Here is a 24440-nt window from a genome sequence, read left to right as displayed (position 1 = left end):
AAAAGAGAGCTATAATTAGTAGAAAGTATTAATTAGCTGTATTCTTTCCAAAGCAATCACTCTACGGAAGCTAAACTATTCTCAAATTTTAATCGTAAAGACAGATATTATGGCTCGTCGTCAACTGAAATATCTCAACACGAACGTACTTAGAAAGAATACAGAAAGCTATAGATGAACAGTACGCCAAATTGTAAGTATTATATCGCAAACGATCGTTCAGCGATCGTTTCGTTCGTTGTTATGTATGTAAATCTTCAGATTTTAGATAATAAACAAGAGTTGGTCCAATCATACTTTTATTCTATCCAAACGCTTTCGCTGTTATTCTCTTCGTCTTATGGCACGCAAAAGTAAACTAACATTAAACAAAAATATCGATCGTGGTGAATATAATTTCTTTCCTTTCGTATTTTATTAAATCTCTACCTCTCTTTCTCTCTCTCTCTCTCTCGACATTGACACTTTATTCTTACTTATTATATAATACAATGCACATATTGTCCTATTCATTCCTAATTACTTTAATTCCATTTTTTATGTATATATATATGTATATATATATATGTATTTATATCAATATAAAACTTATATCGAATTTATGAAATGAATATTACTGTGATCGTACAACTTATACACGACGTATGTACATATACATATCTGTTACCGTTAATAACATCATTAAAAGGGAATTAAAATGAAAATATCCGAACAGTCCGAACACGTTCCTCCTTGTCGTAATATAAAGGAAATAAAAATTTGCCTTAAAAAAGAAAAAAGAACTCTGTAAAACTAAATTACGTATTGCCTAGCCTAGACTTGCATGCAGCGTGCTACGTTATTATCGGAAATGCACAACAAAAAAGATGGTGATCGCTATACAAACAATATAAAACAAAATAGAACATTTTCTTCTTTTCTTTTCTCTCGTAAAAAGATATCGTTCCGTCGTATATCGGGTCAATTCAATAATGTTCGATGAAAATTTCGTAAAGATCACATTATATTTATAAACACATTTTATTTGTTCGTATGTATATCGTTAATAAATGGTGATATAATAATGACAATGAAATGTATAGCGCCGAGCATAAAACGAGCAGTCATATTATAATTATTATTAATATTCCTCTTATAATAATCTTACTGTACTGGATGTGTGCCTACCTACTGTGCTTGCAACGTTTATGGTCTTGTCCAAGTGTTTTCTTATTACTTCTGTTTCTTTCCTTTCCCATTCTGTTCTTACTAATCTTTAATTATTCGTTACTTATACTCGTACTCGTAATAATCGATAATTAATAATAATAGTAATAATATTAATAATAATAATATTAATAATAATAATAATAACCACGGGTGGAAACATATGCCTTCTCCTAAGGTATAAACAGTTTTCACACGCTAATTTGGTTACTCACTTGTTTTTTTTTTCTTTTGTCCTTTATGTAATCGTAATCATCGGTTAATTACAGTAAGCTACTTAAATATTAATTATATTAATCTTGTGTCTTCGTGGAATTTTTTTCTAGCCGACGCTTTGTAATAAAGCTGGCCTCGCGTACAAAAAACACTCAATTCCCAGTTCGATATAACATTATACATCAAAATGTCTGTACGTGTCTGTGTGTGTGTATATGTGTGTGTATGTGAACCGTATCTGTGTTTCTTTCTTCGTTTCGATGCGTGAAAGACACTTTTTTGTATTTTCTTTTTTTCATTTTGCTTCGTTATGCAAAAATTTTTCTCGCACATCCGAAGAAAAAAGTCATCTAATAAAGTTGAACTAACACATGGGGGCAGCACAGCGTTTCGTTCGTTTTTCTTTTTCTTTTCTTTCTTTTGTTTTTTTACTTTTTTTTTGTCCCGTTTTCGATTATCGAAAGGAAACCCAGACAGTAAAGATCGATGTTTGCCTGCGCCTCTTTTCTGGTTTCTCCCATCTATCTGTTTGTATTTTCTTGTTATATCTTAACGAAAGAAAAAGAAAAAACAAAGCGTCATGAACGATTTCAGGACGCTGCGACAGCGCCGTTTCCGCTTCCGGCGGCGCCGTCACTCGGATTGCATCCGCGTGCACGCAATAGAAATATCTCTAATAATATACAAATCATCGTAAATATCATCATTTGCCGTCGATCCGTAATTCTAGATGATTCTTCGTTCGTCGGGGGGCGGACGTTGTCAATAGATCATAAAATGTATTCGATTCAGTAAGCTACAGAGTAAAACGAATCGTACAAAGAAATTTAAAACAGAGAGCACCGAAAATTCGAGAGATTGATTAAAAATAATTTCCACTCCTTTCTCTAGATACACATAATTACTCGATATTTAAGAATTCACATGTATAATCAAAATGTAATAGATAATATCATGCTTAAGTAACGATTTAAATAAAATTTGATTGTACTTGAAAGAAATGGTGAAGGTAAAGAATAAAAATCCTCATGCCGAATAGCGACTCTAAGTGCATATGTGCAACTAAAAAGCACGATCAAACGAAGATCATATTATGATATACGGCACGTTGCTGGAACGTTGCTAGGTACGTAACTCATTTTACATTTTACACAGTAAGAGCCAATGGTAATAAGAAGCGACCACAAGACGCCTTCCCCCTGAGCCAGTGTCAGGGGCGCTATCTATCGTCGTGTTTCGTAACCATAAATGATCTCGCTTCTTTTCACATAAAACTGCATCGTATTTCTCTCTTCTCGCGGTGGTGATGCACGATGCATTTATTTTGGCCACTGTTCCATAGAAGAAGATCTCTCACACACCTGCATGTGTCAGGCTATTGCATTTGATATATTGCAAACCTACGATACCCTAATAACTTATGAGATTCGTTTCCTCTTTCTGTTGCTATTCTTTTTTTCCTTACTTTTTAATTTATCAATCTTTCTTATATTAGGTTTCACGGAGGGGAAAAAGGGCCCTGGGTCGGATATAATGATAAAAGTTTGTTGTTCGATTCGGGTGTGCTGGGGTGTCGATGAGAAATGGCGTAACGTGTTACGAACGTATATAAACGAAGTATTTAACATTATGAGTCTATTAATATCTATACGTATAAGTAGAGAGCTCTAAACCTGAAACCCCCCTTACCCCTCTTCTCCTTGCACTCATCAAATCTCACTATCTCTTTCATACACAGATTTTAATCCCCTCCTCGTTAATTTCCATGCTCTCTACACTCTTTCTCTAGCTCTCTTCCCATTTCTTTCTGTCGGACATTCACGCAACACGCATTCACACGCGCACGCATTCTTCCACGCTGTTCCCTCCCTTTTTCACCCCTAACCTCCCCCCCTCCCCCTCCCAATATCTTACCAGATCACACCCTCGATTTTCTTCAGTTTTAAATCTTCTTTCTCCCTCTTTTTTTTAACGACTTATTTGCTTTCCGTTCAGCCGAGACAGCTTATTTCCCTTCCTTCTCCTTTTCTTTGTTCTCGTCAACCTCTTTGTCCTTCTCCAGCTCCTTCTCCTCTTTATCCGCCTTCTCTTTGTCGCCCTCCTTTTCTTCCTTCGACTCCTTCGATTCCTTCGCCTCCTCCTTACCCTCCTTCTCCTCCTGCTTCTCTGGCTTCGGTAGATGCGTGTTCATCTCGAGAGTGGAGCAGATCTCGTCCCAATCCGGGAAGCATCGTTCCTTCATGCGCGAGCAATGTCCTACCAGATTCGCGCAGTTCTCCTGCATGTAGTCCCGAAGGCTGAACGGCGTGTCTTTGTCGATGTAGAGGATTTGGGCGAGATGCGCGAACGCCACCACGTCCAACTGTTTCGAATAAGGGAACGAACAGGCTCGTTAAAATCAATCGAACGTACATTTTCCTCCCTCGTGTGTACCATCTTCTCGCAACGGTACCGCAATTAGCAAGAGGCTCGAAACTCACCGTAGTTGGCTCGTCTCCGAAGAAGAAAGGCTTGTCGGCAAGCATGTCGGAGAGTACCTTGAGATCGGCGCAACCGAATTGGGACACCTCTTCTGGAGTATGCACACCCATACCCTGCGCCTTCACTTTCTTTGCGCCCTGAAACGAACATCACATTTCTTACTATCAACATTCACAAGAGTGGTTCCTATTATATCCATAGAGATGGAGTTAATATAGTTGCAGAGAGTATAGATAGCAGCTTGAATTATAAGCTTGAAACTTACCTTACGTCCGAACGTAAATTTGAAGAAAAAGTTGAGAATACCATTGGGGATGCGAGTGCCGAGCACGTGTTGAAGGTTCACTTTGTAACCCTTGAGAACCTGATCGAGATTCTTGGTGCGCCAGAACGCGACCACCCAGACAAGGTGGTTCTCGATCATCGATATCATTGCATGAGAGACGCTTCGCTGCTCGGACGTGAGACAGGCGTCCAGGTCCTTGCCGAACTTCTGGCTCAGATCGCGAAGTATGATCGTGCTGTCCGCGATCTCTTCGCCATTCAACTCGACGAACGGCAACGCGCCCTTCTTGGAGCGGAACTTCATCTTGTGGTCCACATTCTGTAACAAGAAGAATTCCTCGATATAATACTCGTTCCATTTACAAAAACAAATTAATTACTTCAGTTTACTACGTTTAAAATTGATAGCATTGATTTTAATTTGTTTTTAAAAGTATCAATTCGATGAGAACGTTAAACTGGAGAATTAAAATATTTTACACGGAATAGATATCATTTACGCGCAACGAGTTGTTCGGAAGCGCATGTACGCGTGGGATCGGAAGCCCCTGCGATACAAACGTGGATTCACGGGGAAAAAACCGGAAAAAGTAAAGAAACACCAAGGGGCTTCGATGGCGTCATGGCTGAGGCACCCGTTCCCGACGCAGTCACCTCGAGTTTCGCATCCTATCGCCGGATAAAATATACCATTACCACCCTTAATCTCTCTACAACTTTCCACAATTTTCTAAACGTACGAGATCAGCAGAACAAAAAATTGCGTTGAGGAGAAGGTTAAGCAGATACTTAACCGGCAGCCCGAGTATACAAATAAACGCACCAGCCAATGCACATACTATATTTATACGCACCAGTGCTACACATGGAGTGCATCGTAAGTCAATAAGATATCTGGTGTCCTTTACAGGTGGGATCATATTGCAAAGCAGTATTGATAACGCGATATATGCAGGCCTGCCAGGATTTTATGCGTATCGTTTCGAAATGGAATAACCATTCAGGCGGACGTAGGATAAATTTCACGAAACAGAAATTAAAAACTGTAGTATATAAAATATAAAGCGTTACAAATATAAGTTAGCGAGCCTGTTCGACATTACGGTTTATAGCAATGGATTGGTAGAGGTGAAAATTCATACCGATGCAGATAGACCACTTTCTTGAAACTCGGTTTACAATGGTATGACTTAAAAATACTGTCAATGGGAAGTAGTAACATCTGTATTGCCCGGATTTCACCTGAGCACACAGGGAACTTTCTAGCTACTTGTTAGCCATCTGTTAGCGCATTTTATTCCGAATGAACATTGACCTAGAATACCGTTCGTGAAATCTCTCGAATTGCCGTCCTTTTAGCTAAATTGGAACAAAATGATGAACAATATAATGTGCACAGCACTTTGTTCCGAACTCTCCAAGGCATTTTATAGACTAAGCTACGCAGAAATAAAACATCGACTGTGAAGTTTACAAGCGTTACTCCGATCGGAATTTCAATAACGATATCTTATGGTTGTAAGAAACTGTTCGTGAAAACATTTATAACAAGAATCGTCTGGGAATCGTACGAGATAATGCATTAAAATATCTTGAAATAGAGAAAGGAGATGCTTTCAAGTCTCTGACAATTTAGATAAGAGCTTCCACTCCAACGACCTTAAGAGATCTTTACTTTCAGACTTTTGCCTATACTCTCCTATCCACAATTACTGTTTTTTAATATAGAAAAACGTTCTTAATCTCTTGCGTTTCAAACGAGGCACCGCGTTGCCTATGACGGTCCCTCTGCGTATCGCATGGTATCGTTGTGTAACCTTCAGGACGGACCTGCATACAGAAGGCGCGAAGATGCGTGTGCATGCGGGGCAAAAGGAGACGCTAAGAAAGTATTCCTCGCGTCAATCACGGATCGACAAGTGGAACAAGCCGCGCGCGTGTTTGCGTCTATAGAAATCACCTGAATTAACCGTACAATAACGCATGAAGAGACCGGAGCATCGAGTCCGGTCCCACGAAAAGGGGAACAACGTCGCGATATATACGTGGGAAACACCTCTTCGGAAAGAGCTCATCATCGTCGGCAATCAGCGAGTGCCGCGTGCAGCTGCGCCGTCATTGGAAATAAACGAAAGTAAGTCGAATAGGAAGATCCCTGTGGCGGTTGGGAGGCTGGAAGGGAGCATCGAGGATGGGCCCTAAAGGCTGCTGCAGCACGCAGTCTCCGTACGGTAGCATCTTCGTGTGTGAACGATAATGACGAGGATGGCTGGTGAGGACGTCGACGGAGGTGCAACGGGTGTTTTGTAACACGAACGCGTTGTGATAATGGAGGCAGAAGAGAGATAGTTAGACGGGCGAGGAAACGAAGGTCAGCAAAAGATGTATGCCAATGTGATTTCCAGAGAGACGAAAAGCATCTGAAAAAAAGAGGGGGAAAGGATAAACAACAGAAAGGAGGGGATAAACTGAGAGAAAAGGGAAGCTTAAATCGAAGGATCAAAAAGCTGAACGATACACTCGATGCACCCAGCGTAGCCGGGGAGATAAAGGGATATAGAAAAGCTACTTTGTTCGCTGGAACATTATTGGAAAGGTACATTCGCGCTGGACGTTGAACTCGGGGTGGTGTGTTTGAAACAAACACTGTGCGCCATCCAACGACGAGGCAAAAAGAGACGAAAAAACAAAAAAAAAAAAAAAGTGGACACAAAGCAGCTGTGGACACTGAAGCCATACCCAAACAACGGGGCAACGGACTTGGCCAGAAAGCGCGAAAATCCGATATGCCCCAGCGGGATTGGATATCCTCTGGCGTAAAATCGATGACGCGGTCGGTACTGATTAATTCGTAGGCCCCACGGTTTCGCAGGTGGCGCTGCGGCCGACGTTACGTGCAGACCCGGCGGCGGACGATCGTTAAAAACGTCCGCGTGCATTCAAAAGCGCATAATAACGGAGAGGAAGAGGGCGAGCCGCCGCCGCCGCCGCCGCCGCCGCGGCGGGCGGAATATATCGTCGAGAAGCGTGTATCAATTTCGAGAGATGAAAAGTCGAGCAGAGGCGGGAAGGTAGTAGGTGGAGTACAAATTACCGCGGGGCAGCTGCCCTCCGCTCTACCGATCCCAGTCGAAGTCGAACGTGCACGCGCGGGGTTGCATCGCGCTTGCGTGTCCTCTGTGCACGTTCGCCTGCACATCGAGGAGAGCTCGGGGTTGAAGAGGGAGAGAACAAACCGAAACAGCGAGAGGGAAAAATAAATGCGCGGAGGTAAGGCGAGCGGGAGCGCGGCGAGCGAAATCGAAGGGAGGGATAACCGACGGAAGTAATTCTCTAAAGAGTAGAAGAAGCGTCTGAAGGAGACCGGACTCCGACGAGAGAAGCCTAGCGAGCGGGCACGGAGAACCTAACTGAGGATGAAACGGAGTTCGAGTCGAGGAAGAGCAAAAGTTAAGGCGCGCGGCATGCAAAAAGATAGAGAAATAGGCGCGCGTAGGAGATAGAAGAGATCGAAAGAGGCAGAGAGAAAAAGAGGCGGCAAGAGGGAACGAGAATGTAAAAGAGAAGCCGGAGAGGGAATCAGGGAGTGGTATATAACAGCGAGCCATCGAGGGAGGGGAACGCGTGGGGTTAGAGGGAGATAGAGGGGGAGTATGAAAAACGAGAAAGAGCGAGAACAAGACAAAGTCGAGTGGTATAGAGGGGGGGAGGAGGGCGAAAGAGAAGGATAAATGGAGGGTGAATGGGTGGGTGGAAGGGAGAAGAAACAAGTCGGAGGACGATGAACTCTGGCGGTAGGCAGCTTCCGTCGCCTGGCAACGTCCTCCTCCCTTTTCCTCCTCTCCCAGAGGTTCCAAGCCGTTATGTCGTGGTATCGTACGTAGGCAGCCCTCGTCACGGACGTAGTAGTCGTGTCATCGTCTTCGTCGTCGGTGACGATCATGGTAGTCGTTGCCGTATTTTCACGTAGTCGTGGCTCGCAGCGCAAGCTGCGTATTGATCGTACGGGATGCTGCTAGCTGCCGCTGCTGTTGGTTGCTGGCTGCTCCACAACGCCTAGCTAACAGTCAGCCTCAGCCGCAGCCCTGTACGAAGGGCCAATAGAACCACCTCTTTCACTCCTCCTCTTCTTCTGGCTTTCTACTTGGCTTGTTCTGCCTACCGGTATCGTTCAAGAACAAAACTATATCGGGTCATCCCTCGAGCGATGCGAGTACTTTAAATATATTTCGGAGTAAAGTGGAGAAATTCTATTGAAACAACGATCCGAGCACGAAAAATGTTTTTAGAGATGTAAGAAATAATTGAACACGAATTCATTTCTGATGCGTGACGACGAGAAACGTGAGAGATCTGTACTGTACACGAAATTTTTTCTCAGGAATAACGCTTTTCGAAAGATTTTTATTCGAGGGATTCACGTCAGAATAATTTATAACCGTACAAATATACACGGAATATATAAGAGATTCCTGGGCCAGAATTTTGCATACCATCCTCCCTGTGTTCCATCTCGAATCCATCGGACATGTATCACACATGCGCCACATGTGCGCAAAACTTGAACATCAAACCAACTACCCGACCACCGTGACTTCTCCCCGTCAAACATCGAACCTTCGTCTAATTATACCACAATATGTCCTAAAATAACTGAACTCCTTCATCAGCTACACCTATTGCAATCTATACCACCATACGCATCCTTCCTCTTCTCTAAAATTAAAAAACGAAAATATATATAGGTGTACTTTTAGATTTCCAAATATTGATAATATAAAAGAGATAGAAAACGCTAACAGAGAACCTGTCTGCGATTCCATGGGCCGCAGTTGGGGCCACCAATGTATATACCGGAACTATTCTACCCTTTCACCCCAAAAAGTACACGTTGACATACTTATCTAGCATTATCGCGGTCCTCTTTCTGAAATGGACGGGAGATCGTGCAAGAAGACACGCACAAAGGGGACATAAACACGTTCAGAACACGTCCCTATTGTTCGGCAGCCGGGCGAGGAAATTGTGCACTCGTCCGACACCTACATACGTCTCGCGCAAATGTCGGCCCGGCTATCAATGGCGTCCGACCGATGGAAATGCTGGCAGGACTTGAATGGTTTCGCGCGTGAAAATAGTTTCGCTACACAAGGCTAGCCGCGCCGTAAAGTCGGCCGGCTGTCAGGAAGAACCGATCGGCCGAAAACGAAAGCAAACGCGGGCCGTGACTGCCAAGTCCAACGAACCTGGCCACTTGGCAGCCACAGGCATCCGTGCCCGAGAACCCGTCTTCGATATCGAGCCTGCCGGACCTAAAGCCGCGCTAACCGATAAATCTAGGCTCACCTTTTAACCGTGAAGCGTCAGAGCGAATCGCATCGAGAATTACCACCGCATCAATCAATTGCAGGATAAAGAATGCCGGTCGTCTCTAATTCTCTATTTCGCAGCACGTTCTCATAGCGTCAATTGCAACTACAAAACTAACAAATCGGTAGGATTGTCCAATTCAAAGTGTACCCATTGTAAAGAACTTTTCGATTCTCAAGACGTTGCCCTTGTGTGTAACAGAATGCGAAGAATTTAAATATAAATACAATCTACGATTTTTCTACTTTTAAGAAAGAATTACTTTAACATAATTATTATTTTATCGATACTCTAATTGTTTCACCAAAAATCTATCTCCTCGTATCCCATCCCTAGTTTCTTCCTGCTGCCCTCCACCCTCTGAAACGCTGATCGTCCCACGGTGGCGTGAGTCAGACGAATAAAGTTGAATGAAATTTCCTGCTACCCCGAAATGTTGACTTTGTTGGTGGGTTTAGGGGGTCTCCATCGTGGATGGTTTTAATCGGTGAAACGTACATTAGAAATTATTATTTGATGTGGCGCGATGAGTCACGTATGACTCAGAGGGGACTAGATGCTACACAGGGTGGCTAAGCCGTGCACGAGCTTTGTTGGAACTAGTTTACAAAGCGCCGCGGGTAATTTATAGCCACGTAATACGGAATAGAACTACTTTGACGAAGCGGTGTCGAGGGCGGATTATGACCGCGGAATTTACGATCAAAAGGGTATTAAGCAAAAACGCTGGGAGAAAACTTGATGCAAAGCCACGGCACGTGGTCATGCTATTTGGAATAACATGAATTAGTACGCGAATAATGTTTTCCAATATCTTGAAAAAGTAAAGACTGCGAAAAGTACTTCTCAGAAACCTTCTGCCGTTTATCGAGCAAACCCTTCAACGGTTCGCGGCATCTGACGCTTAAACAGACGTAACAGCGCCTCCCCTCGTTAACCATCGGCGTTTCTCGAGCAAGACCTCCCGCGATGAGGAGGAAGCACAAAATTGCACGGCGCATCCGACAATGGCGAACCGTCGACTGTGACTTTCGCGGGGAGAATAGACCCGAGGACCCGCGTAGCAGAAAGCGGCCCCCGATGCGAACGCTTTTTTGCGTGTACCGCGAACAATGAGCAATTTGTTGCGTAAAATGGCCGTAGCCAGGTTACTTTGATGCGCTTCGACCTTTCGAGAGACCGTTTCGCGGTATATACACCTCCTCCGTAATGGAGAGGACTGAAAGTGGTCCCCATTCTCGTCTCTAACTCGTACACACCAGGCTGGCCGCCTATCTAACCGTTAACAAATGACCCCATCGCTCGATTACATCCAAGGAAGGGAAGAGAGAGGGAGAGAGAGAAAGAGACGCGTACGAAGGTGGAACAGAGACTTTTCTTCTGGACGTGACAGAATCGTGTACCCGGTAAATATTCCTAATGGGCGCCCCGTGGTGATTGTTCAGAAGCTGTAAAACGAGTGGCCCTTGTTCTGTCCGTGGTCTTCACCGGCGATTAACTTCGCGGGATTAGGAGACTGAACCCTACGATTTACGGTGAAGAGATTCGGGTGACGCTATCTCGCGATGAACACGTTCGGGGATTTTGTCGTTTTAACGGGTGTACATTTTGTTGGGTGACTAACTGATAGTATTTATTTATAGCTGAGCAAGATCAGCTTTACTTAAGACAAGAGCTTTATCTTATTTGTAGCGTTCTTCTAACGTTCAGAATACTATCCTTAGTCATTGAGAGCAAATTTACATTTTCACCTTAACATTCTTCTCCGAAAATCTTTTATTTTACCTAGAGCTGTATGCGCTTCGTTATTTAACAGAATGTAATAACGATGAAATATAATTATTCTAACGTTTTCGATATACCACAGTAGAAAGCGTACGGACACGAGTTTAGATGTATCTTGATATAATACTATATTTGCATCGGCATCTCGGCTATGTTAGAACGTTACGCGAAACGTATCATTCTCAATAAATTAGATGTCCCCGTTTCGCATTAGGATTTATAGAAGATTCTGTACGGAGAATAAGAACCGCGAATCTCAAAGCTGCGGTTACATATACGGCAATTACCCCTACCAAGAGGATGGCAGAAGGAAATCCTACGTAATGTGGGATGAGTAGTCTCCATCACTTACGACGAATCTGAAAAGCCTATGAGCATAAATTACTCGGAGGAAGATTGCCGCTCCTGCTCGTTGGCTGCCCCCCTGCCACGAAATTCCGATCCACAATCATACAATTAAATTTTAACGGACAGCGTGCACGATACGTGCTCGTGAAACTTGATAGTTCATATTCTATCAGCGGTAAAAGATGCTGTACACAAATGTAGAAAAATTTCGTTTCTCCGTATTATGAGAGAAAAGGGCATTACTTAATAAAAAGCGCAGGGACGCCTTATTGGTGCACGCAATGAATCGACGTGATTACTCGAGGACGACGATTAATTTTTGTTTAAAGTCCATTGCTTAATTTCGGTTCCGTACAATTTTTTACTTGACCCACATTGACCTTAGTTTAACAATTAAAAAAGGTTAGGGATCCCTTTACCGTTGCATGATTGCAGGATTAATTATGGGGAACAATGGTTTCTTCACAGTGCGGAGGCACATAATGAAGATATTCAGCCGCGTTCATTCCAAAACGCCTACTTAGCGAACGATAAACACCTTTGACCGGTGGAAGTGGGAAATTATGAGAATCCTTTAAAAAGATTGCTTGAATGAGAGACCAGCAATTAGCATCCATCACGCTACTCTTGCAATCTTAAACACTAACTTCCACTTTCTACACTAAGTTACGTCCACCTAAACAACTCCGATCGTACATTATTATCCTAAATTTATCTCGAAACTGTAGATCGAAACAAATAGGCTTGTGTCCACATTTTAATTTCCATTGTGCAAACACAATAATTCTGGGCCTAGACATCAGTTTCTTTCCAACGCAAACGCGTGCCCAACAAGGAACGATGGTAATAGATAAAGCCACTGGCTTGTACACAATTGGACGGTCACGTTAGGCGTTTGTATCAGCAAAGCCAGTAGGGTCAGGATCATTGCTCATGTCTGTACACGCTTAAAATGCATCGTTTGCCTACAGCATATCTTAGACAGCGCTTTACTGTCGCAAATATGTTCAAATCTGCGTTTCAAATGATCACACGACGCGATACGAATCAGACAGAAATCAAAGTAGATACATTTGATTTAGCACAATTTGCGTTTCGTGTACGTTTGCAAATATCGATGGCGAATTCAGAGGCGTTCGTTCCTCGTGAATGGAAACCCCGTATACGTGCAATTGGATTAAGAATAAACGACTTGTAGCGCGCGTGTTTGCCACGAAACACGTCGAGGCGATAAAAAAACTGCAGTGGTTCGCTCCATGACACCGGTCGAGAGTGGAGAACGGGTTCGAGCCGAGTCTAGAACTCGGTAGAGAGGTCGGTGGCCGGCCTACCTCAACGTATCGACACTCGACGCCGCACATGTCGGCCAGCAGTTCAACACGTGTGTGTCCAGATAGTTCACCTTGTTCGCCGCGTTTCCGCGTCAACGTGCAACACTGCGGCGACGTTTCACGGGCTAGCGCCCCTTTGATATCGCGCGGAACGTCGGGTTCGTGGAAATAGCATCGCGTACGCCGCCAACGTTCAAAATTAACGGTCGAACAATTGCGCGTGTGGAAACCACTGCTACACCGTTGAATTTATTTTGATAATTATTAGTATAGGGAAATATATTTATACCGCAGAGCTATTCTGACCGTGTCCTCTGTTGGGCGAAAAAGAAAAACTCAGTCGAACGGATAAGGATCCTCGGTTTCCCATCGCGTGCAGGAGTTATCTGAAAGTTACTGGTTCTATGGCCGCGTCTCGATAGATCGTCTGCCATCGAACAATGAACTTCCTTCATTGCCGCGTGAGACGTCTTATGAAATGTTCAAGATAATTCTCCTCTGATATCCGGACAATAGAGGCACGAAGGAAAGAAACCAGAAGGCCTGCCACGCCATCGTCCACTCGACACGATTACGGCATCGCGTATCCTTTGATAAGGGCTGCCACGGTGGAGCGAAACCTGCGACAGGACACGACTTACTCCTCCCACTCGAGATAGGGGCTAGAGGCGGTAGAAACGAGAGGAGATTCAGAGAGGAAAGTCTTAAAATAGATGTCAGACGATGGAAGAGGAGAGTTTGACGTTTTTGGTATCGAATGCAGCCTAAAAAGTTAGGCCAAATTTAGTTTTAATTAGACAAAATGCGTCAGTGTTTCCTTTTTTACCGTGTGCGCCGAATTAACCCAAATTCAGCAGCGAGCGAATACTTTATCCGAGGAATTTCTGTGCCAAGTTTAAGCTGCGGAGCTTAAGTGCTTTAGGAGTTACCCTGTTGAGAGACAGACACACTTATAAACTGACGGACGCTAGCCAGCCATCTTGTTTACTTATAGTAACTTCATGGCGATATTTTAACCGCCTAAAATTGTACAATTTATTATTAAAGTTAGCTTAACTAAATATTTCTATCGACTCGAAACATATAACATCGAATATCGAATTTTACGAAAATCATCATCGGGAACCAATTTGCACCATACCGCAGACACGCATTCGTCTGCTGCACGCGAAATTTGTGTCAAATCACTGACCCATGTCAGATAAGATTCGAATAATTTCACAGTAGCGCGATGAAACGGCCCATAATCAACGGAAAAGAGAAGAACGCGATTCAGACGTAAAAGAAGAGCGTCCGCGATGCACGCGAGCCCACATCTTGACGTCCAGAGCTTTTCTTCTTTTTCTGTTGAAACGGTGCAATGAACCCACGGCGGCGAAACAAATTTCTCGTGCTCAGAGGGATTTTACAGGGAGAAAGAGAGAGAGGGAGAGAGAGAGAGAACAGAAAAGGGAAGGCTCGCCTGCGTGGTGTCTTCTGAGCGTTCCAACGCGATAAGATAACCAGTAATGAGGTTCAATTGGAAGATTAATTAATTAAGATCCGTGGCAAAGAGGATAAATTGGGTACATTGCGGTGGTATGTCGGCACGATGTTTCAGCCACTACTGGTAAACTGACCATCCCGTGGGTCTTCGTTGCAACTAGGAATGAGCGGGAAAGTAAAACGTCCATCGAGAGGCACGTTCAACTTGGATTTTCTTAGAAACGTTTCTTCTCTTATTTCCTCAAGAATTAAACAACACCAACATAAAGGAGGCGATTGCGTCAAATGGATCGGAACCAATTTGTCAACCTATTATTTTCAACAGAAAAATAACCGATACTCTATATTGGATCTGTACCAGGAATATTAAATGAAATTCAATACAAATGTCACATATACCCAGGAGGCACGATCGAACTACCAAAGGTTAATCCATTCCATAGCGTATCGAGTTCATATAAGCGAGTGTCCATATTTTTCGTGAAGACTCGTTGTTTATTATGACATTACGAGCAATCTCCACGCGTGTCCAACCGCCTACGAGTAAATTGTTCAAACACCATCAACACTTTCTCCTTGAACTTAGCCAGAGCATTGATACAATATTAAAGTATTTAATGAAATATTGAAGGAAATCTAATAAATTCTGCGAACACACGTGTTAAAAGAAGAATATATATAAAATGTTATATTTCAAAAAATATTCGTGCAACCGAATCGGTTGGAAATTAAACGGCACCGGGACAGGAGGCGAGAAACTCGAGCAGCGAATAGAAAACTGCACCGCGTGTACACAACGTGGGGCTAAAAATACGGAATAAAGTAGGAGAAAACGAGGCGAATTACAGGCAACGATGGATTTATGCGGCAGATGCGGAGAGTGTACTAATGATGGAGAACGATCGAAAAAGGAACATCCACGTGCGCCCATTAATGGATCGCGCAGAAACGCGGGCCCCGTCTATGGTCGCATTGTAATCCAATTAAAGGCTAATTTAATTACGGGCGGGGTCCGATTATGGCTGAGCCGCGGTGTATAACGGCACTGTTCAATTTCCCTCGGCGGATCGCAGTTATGTAATTCCATTAAAGTAACTCACGCACTGGCATTCAGTACGCGATGCGAACAAATAGTTTCGCCCAGGTTAGAAGCCGATCTGCTGCTATCGAAGGCCTGAGGAGTGGTGATTGAACGTAATGATTCGATTCGAGGCAGGTTGAATTACCAGGAATTTCACCTCGCATTTTTTCCAAGCCACGGGTTAGGTCAACCGATACATTCTTAGCCATTCTTCTAATCCACTGTTTCCTACCTTTCATCGTATCTGATGAATGAATATTCCATTCTTACGTGACTGTAACAAATTGTTACATCTGCGAGATTAAGAACGCGCGAATGGAGAATTTGATTTAGGTCGCGAATTTGACAGAAGCGCCTCTCTCATTACGAGGAGCCTCTGTTTCGCGTTACGTTCAAACAAACCGACGAGAGGTGAAGAACCTTGTATAAATAGATTATCGATCACGATAAAGAAGAGAGGAGGAGAGAAAATAGCAGGGTGAAATAGCAATAATAACAACGTCGATCAAAGATAAAATTATATCTACCAGATGGGATCGTAATGAACTACCGTATCGATCCACCATCTCCTACAATACGCAACACAGCAGCAACAAGAATTACAGGCTACTATACTTGATACACTCTTTCATCGTGCCATTTCTACGATTACTGCGTTTATTTTTACATTTACTAGATTCACCAGACGTATCTCAGATGAACTGCACGTTTACAATTAACGTACGAAGGAAGAACGAAGAAGGATAATTAACCGAAGCGATGCATGATTTAAACTATTCCTGAATTATACATTCTCCATCGTTAAAGAGGAAATAAGACAACGCGCCTAGTTCTATACCCCTAATCGTGTTGCGTCTCATTCACCAATGACTATCGACCAGTGAACCGTGTCGAAAGATAAGTAGAGAATCGAACTTCTTAGAGACGCGGATGCTCGAGATCACTGGGATGCTTTTCACGCGATTCCCGTGTAGCGGCGGGGCCAGAGGTTAAACGACCCTACATTCCCGAAACAAGCGTCGTCACGAACGAAACCGACGTAAATCATCCGACAACGTGGGATTCACTGAAGAAGAAAAAAGAAGAGGCGGAAAAAATGGGAACTAAATGAGTTGGTCGCTGTCTAATCAACTTCTTTACGAACTAAACGAACCTTTCACGAGTCTCTTCTCTACTATATCTACATTAGAAAAAGATATCATTAAACCAAAAACGAATTGATACGAATTACGTGGTGTTTCAGACAATTTTCTTGCTACTCTCGCAAACAGCAAACGTACAGAATTTCCCCAGCATTTTTTCTGTTCGAGTGATTTGCATTCCCCAGTCTCTAACGAATGTCAGAGCAGCCTGTATTCTCCTTCCTCAGTTTTCCACGACGACGCGATCGGCTTGTCTCTTTGTTCCTTCGTGTGCGAGAGATACGCGCAATCGACGACTCCAGAGGTCTCGGGGCTATTTTAAGATGACGCTGCCCCCGCATTCGTTCCGGCGACTTTATTTCTGCCGCGATACAAACTACCGTAATGCACGTCCGGATGGCGTTACACCACGTGAAACACTCGCGCCTCAATGATAACTGTGATAACGTGTACACAGGGGCCCCACGAGATGAGAACGTCGAAGAAAGAAAACATTTTAGGAAAGGAGAAAACCAGAGTTCATCCTTCACCCTCCTTTAATCGTAGATGTCGTGTTTTTATTCTCGTTATTTATTCTTCCACGTTCTTTTCGATGCTGGATCAATATTTGGAACAATTTCTGGAATTTCGTATCGAACGTTGAAATTTTTATTCTACAACGCAAGTAAATGAACGCAGCGTACACAGCGAAACTATACGTGTAAATACACACGTGCCTTTGAAAATAAAACACACCATGCACCGATTCGCGTGAAGAATTTTCCGCGGGAGTATACAGCGGATGTTCGTTCTGGAAGAAGTTCCAGGGACAATTCTGGAAGCTAAAATAAAACTAAAAACCGAAAACTATAAAAAAAGAAGACGAGTTTGAAAATGCAATTTGTTGGTCTTGATTTTCGTCTTATTTTTGTTTGCAGAATTACCCGTAGAAATTACTCGTGAACTATAAAGTACACAGAAATAAACTCGCAGCATATTAAGAAAGCATTAAGAAATCACTTCTCCTAAGTTACGTTGAGTTTCTTTGGAATTATTAAAAGGAATCGGCAGAATTCTCTTAAAGATGGGAGAAATTTCGACCAACCAAGAGAAATCCCTTTAGAACTCCCATACTTCGATTACTGGCAGAAAAATGTTTTTTAAAGTGTTTGTCAAGCGAATAGTTGTTAAAATAATATTCTGTTCATGTACTCGATTCATATAATTTACATGAACATATTCTAAAAAGAAATTAAAAGAAGAACCACTATTACCAAACAAAGGATAGGAGAATCGAAGAACCAATAAAAGAAGTAATATAGAAAAATAATAAATAATAAAATTAGCATAGATCAAGATTGAAACCACACGCGTACATGTCTTCAGAAACTGTAATAAATAAGCGTTTCCGTGGGTGTCCTCGCAAAAATGTGGGAAACAAGCGAAGTTTAAGAATGTAACGCGAAAGGATCGATAAATATCGATCGTTTTAAAAATAAAAATAGGCTGTACACTTGAAACGATCGACCGGTTGCAACTAATGTTAGTTGCTATTTCTCATAAATATTACGTTCTTTGCATCAAAGTTTTTCGTTGAAACGAGCACGTTCCAAAATCTACTATCTTGAATATCTTCAGAATTGTTGAAATAAAATAGAAAAAATTATACACTTCAAAGAGAATTATTTGACATGAAAGGAGCTGTTAAATAGTTGCTTCGCAATGTTTTTATTACGGTTGAGATCGCTTCGACAAATTGTCTCACTTCTTTAACCCTAAGTATATTAGAAGTTATACTTCTTATTCTTTCACCTTGTATAACACATTGCATGGAGCTGCAAATTATTATTACGACACGGCGTGGCAGGTGCAACAGTTACTCTTTTTCGCCCGTTTAAATGACCAATGAGTCAGCCTGTTTGTCAGGTACGACGATTATGATATATGTGGTTTGTAAAGATTTAAATTGAACTCTGTCTACGATACTCGCTGCTAATTTAAACGAAAGTTTCAGGAAAAAAGATGTTAACTTCTCGCGTGGAAGATTCGCAAATTTCAAAGACACTTGCCACTTAAAACCCTATTTTCTCAATGCCGCTACCTTAAATTATCATCCATCGTTTTTCCACGACAAAATGTGCTAAATCCTAATTATATCCCCTATTTTTCTAGACCTGCCAAACTACTGTCGCATAAGAAACCGGATGAAATGTTATCGGGTGATAAATTTCAATTACCGCGTCCATATACATGTACGTACGCCGTACAAAATGCACAGTTGACTATTGTATCATTCTACATAAATAATATCGTTGGTGTGTACGTAGCGTGCGTCGTGCGTTTCGCATTCCAATAAGAAACGAGGGAAATATCTCGTGCTGGTTTTCCCAGTGCAGTTTGCCGATTACTCTCAATTTACGGCATTCATCGGTGCACCAGGTGGCTTGCACGAGACCACTTTTACGCGTCCGCAAACCCTCTTGCAATCGGTCGGTTAGAGAGCACTCGGCCGCGCCGCAGCCAGTAGTGCCAACGTAACAGGAACGACAGTATCGCTGGGTATCGCGTTACAGATTACGAGCAAGCGGTATTACAGGCGGCTGTTCGTTATTAGCTGGATGTTGAAGTTTCTCTGGTAATCTAGATTTTAGCTCTGATGCTCGAGCGAAATGGAGAAGGGAAAAGAACGGGTGAGATGATCATTTGACGCTGCTGTGTACTTATGCATCACGCGAAGGATTAAGGGAGTTCCGTTGGTCCACCTGACAAGAGATTTAAACGTTACGCATCATGTATCATAAGTGGGATTAGAAGATTTGGAAGCAACATATCTTCCGAATGGATAGAACGAGATTAAAGAGAATTTACTAGATTTACTAGATTTCTTTGAGTATGTGGTAGTCTGGGAATAATACGTTTCAAGAAGATCTAAAATAATGCTTTCGGAAATAGCTACGGAAATGACCTGCAGAAACGATGCCATACAAATTTTACTACATATAATATGTTAAGAATTGCTGAAAGAAATGATATTAAGAGATACCAAAAAGTAAACAGTCTGCCCAAGAAAATGAATGCCTCGACGACTGAAGGTTTAGTTCGGTTAATTCATTTGATGTAAGCTGTCCAATTTGCTGACGAGGGTCTAACGATGCTCAGCGATCACACAAGTTTAGTTTCTTCGTTACATAACTCTATACCATCTACTGCTATCTATTTCCAGCAGAGAATTAGACAGAACCATCAACGAGACGAGAACTTATAATTATTAAACGGACCTACATAACGAATGGAATACTTAAACAGATCAAAATCCCAAAGTTATGAAATCGTAACGAGTCCAAGAGATCTTGGAACTTTCTGACGAACTGGCAGATCATTAAACTATCATTTTTATCATTAGGATTAGAACTTCTCAAAAATAGCAGAACAGATTTATTGCTTATCAATTTCTGAGCAAAATTCAATGTCGATAACTTCGACTAGACATTACCTGCGCAATGATCTTTGGAGGGACTTTTCTTTGGAACAGAGCAATTGTTTATCGGAAAATTCTCGTCACGGTGACAGTTCAGGGTTCCTTGTTCTACATTCCAGTGAATCATTGGCCATGAATAATCATCGTCTGTTTTCTGATCGTTCCGCTCGATGAGAATCTTCCGTGTTACCGGATCATAATCGTATTATTACATTAGAATTTACTAATTTTTAACCGCCTCGTTAGGATAAGGCGTTCACCGTCAGTGCACCGATCAATTAGCATCCAATAACCGCGTAATTATATTTCGACGAACGCTTTTTCGACTTCGATGCTCGTTAGTGGATAAGTATTATCGATCGATCGGACGAAATAAATTCTATTATTATACTTTTGGCTGAGGGCAAGGGGAATAGGGAAGAAATTGAACGATTGACCCGGTATTCGCGAGGTCAATGTTTACTCGAGTTTCTTTTAAACTTTCTCCATTCGGATTGGTATCTAATTCTTCAGACCGATCCAAGAATCTCAACTTCTATTTACTTAATTATATCCGCTTTATTTACTTCCAAAAGCAATACGATAGCATTCGAGTACTTTTTACTTTAACTCGATCTTAGCTGCTCGAGATATACGCGCGTAATTTTCTAAATAAAAATATTTCTTCCCAGCCGCTGAGAATATAATGATTTCAGAAACTAAGGGAGTAAACAACTTAAAAAAAGGCTTTTCTTAAGGGTTCTTCTTCTGCTTATTTATAAATATGAACATGTATAGCTGAGGCGACCCTCAGAACTGCGAACGCGTTAGTATTCTTTCGCTGGTTCCATTTAAAGCGTATATTCCCACAATGCAAGACAGTCAAATGAATATTATATCACTTAGTAAAAGAAATCATGTTTCAGAAGAAAGAACACGAATCGACTAACGAAAAGAGCTCGTTCTTCGATATTCAGAATAATGTTTCAAATACGATCTACTTTCCCATAATTAGAAACGATAATACGTAGAACTAAGATTTTGCTACCGAAAACCGGCACAATACCATAAAGGACTCGGCTAGCCCCTAAGCTTGGAACAGAGTTCGACGAGGGAGTAAGGAAAGCTTTCTACGCGATCGAATGAGCGCGTATCTGCACGCGGCGCATATGCGCGGGAATTCGCGGCGCATGGGACGAAATGGATGCGAGCAGCAGGTAAATCTGTATTCATAGAACACTACGGGACGACGAGGAGAAGCGATTCAATAGACTAGCCACGGACGACCGGTCGAACGAATCGAATCGGTGGACGCTTTATATAGAGATGGAAAGAACGTGTATATCGCGTATTGCGTCTCCGAATGGACAGCCCACGGGCGGAAACCGCGTCGCGTCGGTTTATAATGCGATACCTATTGACGACCCTCGATGGAAAACAACGTCCATGTGTTAAACGCGTGTCTGTACGTGTGTACGCGTGTTCTCGCGTCGGGAATCAGATCTTTCGTGACCGTTAAATGGATCGAAACTTATTTCTTTCTACGATTCGACGATTATTACGTGTGTCTACGTCGACTGAAATTTTGTGGAGATAATGAGATGTACATGAGCACTAAATAAATATAAATTTAGTAGATAAGAGACGCTGCTAATCTTTCCTAAAATACTCGTACTGTGTACTTATTAATAGTTCATAGCTAGCCCCCTAAACAACCACAGTTAGATACGGTGTTATCTCTTCTAGGTCTCTCGCGTAGTACGCTTCTAGATCTGGGTATGCAGATACGTGTATCTATGTAGGTAACGGTAATTGCACAGAGGTATCATTACCATGACATATCACTCGGGAGTTCGCGAGCCTTGAGAATTTTAAATTGAAATGCTGCTATTTTAAAGAAATTTTAATCACCTTGCAGTGTAGAATATAAATAAATGTTAGGATATTTAGATCTTTCTTCAAGCTCCTCACTAAACGATACATGGAAATAAGCGAAACAATCGTCGCAGTCTTCGAGTTATCGGCAGTTCCATGGCGTCCTTAACGTCGCGAAGCAATATTTCAAGTTAACACAAGTTGGCAAAAGCTTGCACTTTACTCAACGAAGACAGTAACGTGTGGTGGTCACCTTCCGTTAAAACGCATGCTTTATATTCAATATTTAAAAAAAAATTGATTAAGTTCCACTTGAAGACTGTCTGTACAATGTTACACTGTTTCATAATCGTGTAACAGTTTCGCTTCAGGGTTGAGATAAAATTGAATTCTTTCCGGGATGAATTTAGTCTGATTTGAAGAAATAGGGTAATGGTAGAAGATAGTGCTTCGAATGAACCAACTAACTTCAGAGTAGATTGAATGCTGGCATCTAATGATTCGCGGGTTGTGCGAACTAACGGAGGCTTAGATTTAAGTAGAATTAAGCATCTTGGAGCAGATAATTAAAGATATTTAAAGAAACATGAATACGTAACATCGAAACATTCAATTTTCACACAATTCGTATTGAAACGTTCAATCTTATTGTGTCATCGTGTCACTTTGAATGCTGTACGAGGGCGCTGGAGTGGATGGCGGTTCAATTTCATTAGAATTTATGGGGTTTTAGTGGGAATCAGGTTTCAAGTACTTGTACGTTTAGAGCACTCGGACACGCTTGATACTTGAAGCGAGCCGAGTCAATTAGGAGAGTGTAACACTATAAGGATGGTTGGATGGTGGTAGCTAACGAAGAGGAGCAAAGATTCCAATAATGCTGTTCGCGTGCAGGCTATTCCAGCATTACCAACGAGTAATTCTACTCCTATAAAAAAAGAGAAGCATCTGCGGCGCAGACTTTTCGTGCAAACGTTAACAAATTCGCGATGGAGTGACAATCGGATTCGAAGTACGAGGACAGAAATGGAAAAAAGAGAATCACGACGAACGAAAGGGAATTCTGTGTATCTACAAAACGATTTCGTTACTCTATCAGAATTCCTGTCTTCAATTGAAGATAATACCCACTACTGCCTACGATCGTACGGTTGCTTAAGTAGCAAAGCAAGAAGTTGCACACAAGAACCACGTGTGACGAGATTGTGAAATTTTCCTTCGAGGAATGCTAATTGGTTACAACGATGTTTCATAGAAATTATTGGATTAATAAAAATGATGTACAGCGACAGAACGTTTTGTCATTGCAACTGATTTAAACGGTTCATAAGTTTCCTAGGTTAAAAATAATCATTGCCGCGCATCTATATCCTCCTCGGTAATTAACGGTGTGAAGAAGAAGTAAAAGAATTCCTAAAGGTATTAAACAATGTTTGAAGAAGATTCTTCTCTCTGACAAAGGAGGAATTGCATCGAAAGTAGATTCGTATTCGCAAGAGGAGGTACTCCAATATAAAACTAGGAAGTGAAATAATTTATTCCTGTTGGTTTTCTTTCTGTCGCCGAGAACAAAGAAGGCGCGAAATATAAAACGCCAAGGCACGTCCCAGTCTACGCAAGGTAATCACCGTGCACGCGTTGGTATGGGAAAAATGCGTCGGCTTGGTGCACGTGGATTCATCAGCTCAAGGATGTTCGAGAGCGCCACCACAAAATTCTCCCCCGCTCTAAAATTGTTTCAAGCACCATTTAAGCCGAGGGAAAAATTTCATTTGCATATTTCGTCCCGTACGTGACAATATTCCTAGTTGGAATTAAACGGGCGGCGAGGAACGTTAAGGAATTCGTTTAACCGCGTCTAGTAAGCCTTTAAATAAAATTAAAAAAAAGAAACCACCATTTGTAATTATAATTCACGTCAAGTGCTATTTCTGAACAAAATGTGCGATGGAAACTTTATAAAAATAGCGTACCTCCATAAACTCGCTTGATATTACTTAATTTATTGTCGTCTGAATAAATGTCTTGTCACTTGAATGGATGGTAAGATATTCTTGATGAATATATACATAGATACGCTGGAGGATTAAAAAAAAATAATGCAAATTATTGGAGCAACTTATAAATTTCAAGGAAATCGTTTAAGGCTTCTTTTATCCATATTTCAACCTTGTAAACGATTACTCTAAGAGCTTGAAGAATCTAGTATTCGCTTTGCACAAATGTAGAGCTAGAAATCTATTCTCTTATACAAAGTATGTTCATTTTACGTTACGTTGTTTACAACGAAAAAATTGCTCGCAATTGAAACAGCTGCTTCTAAATGTAGGACGTTATGGCTCCGTTCTAACGCCTCTTAAAACCTCTATTAAAACGCTTCTATTATTAGCGTCCTCCAA

General features: G+C 41.9%; 1 protein-coding gene across 1 annotated transcript in view; it reads right to left on the bottom strand.

The window, feature by feature from the left end:
- Positions 1 to 1840: 1840 nt before the first annotated feature.
- The window catches only part of Fax (failed axon connections), a 32207-nt gene continuing 9607 nt past the window's right edge, over positions 1841 to 24440 (bottom strand). Inside the window, exons 2-4 of the mRNA XM_076899487.1 lie at positions 4169 to 4507; positions 3903 to 4040; positions 1841 to 3784 (exon numbers count right to left, since the gene is read on the bottom strand). Of these exons, the coding sequence (XP_076755602.1) occupies positions 3428 to 3784; positions 3903 to 4040; positions 4169 to 4507 (834 nt within the window). The 3' untranslated portion in view covers positions 1841 to 3427. The remainder of the gene's footprint in view (positions 3785 to 3902; positions 4041 to 4168; positions 4508 to 24440) is intronic.

This window comes from Xylocopa sonorina, chromosome 8 (assembly GCF_050948175.1).
Source record: "Xylocopa sonorina isolate GNS202 chromosome 8, iyXylSono1_principal, whole genome shotgun sequence".
NCBI classification, from domain to species: Eukaryota; Metazoa; Arthropoda; class Insecta; order Hymenoptera; family Apidae; genus Xylocopa; species Xylocopa sonorina.
The sequence above is the reverse complement of the archived record's forward strand: the minus strand, read 5'-3'. Positions and strand labels throughout refer to the sequence as shown.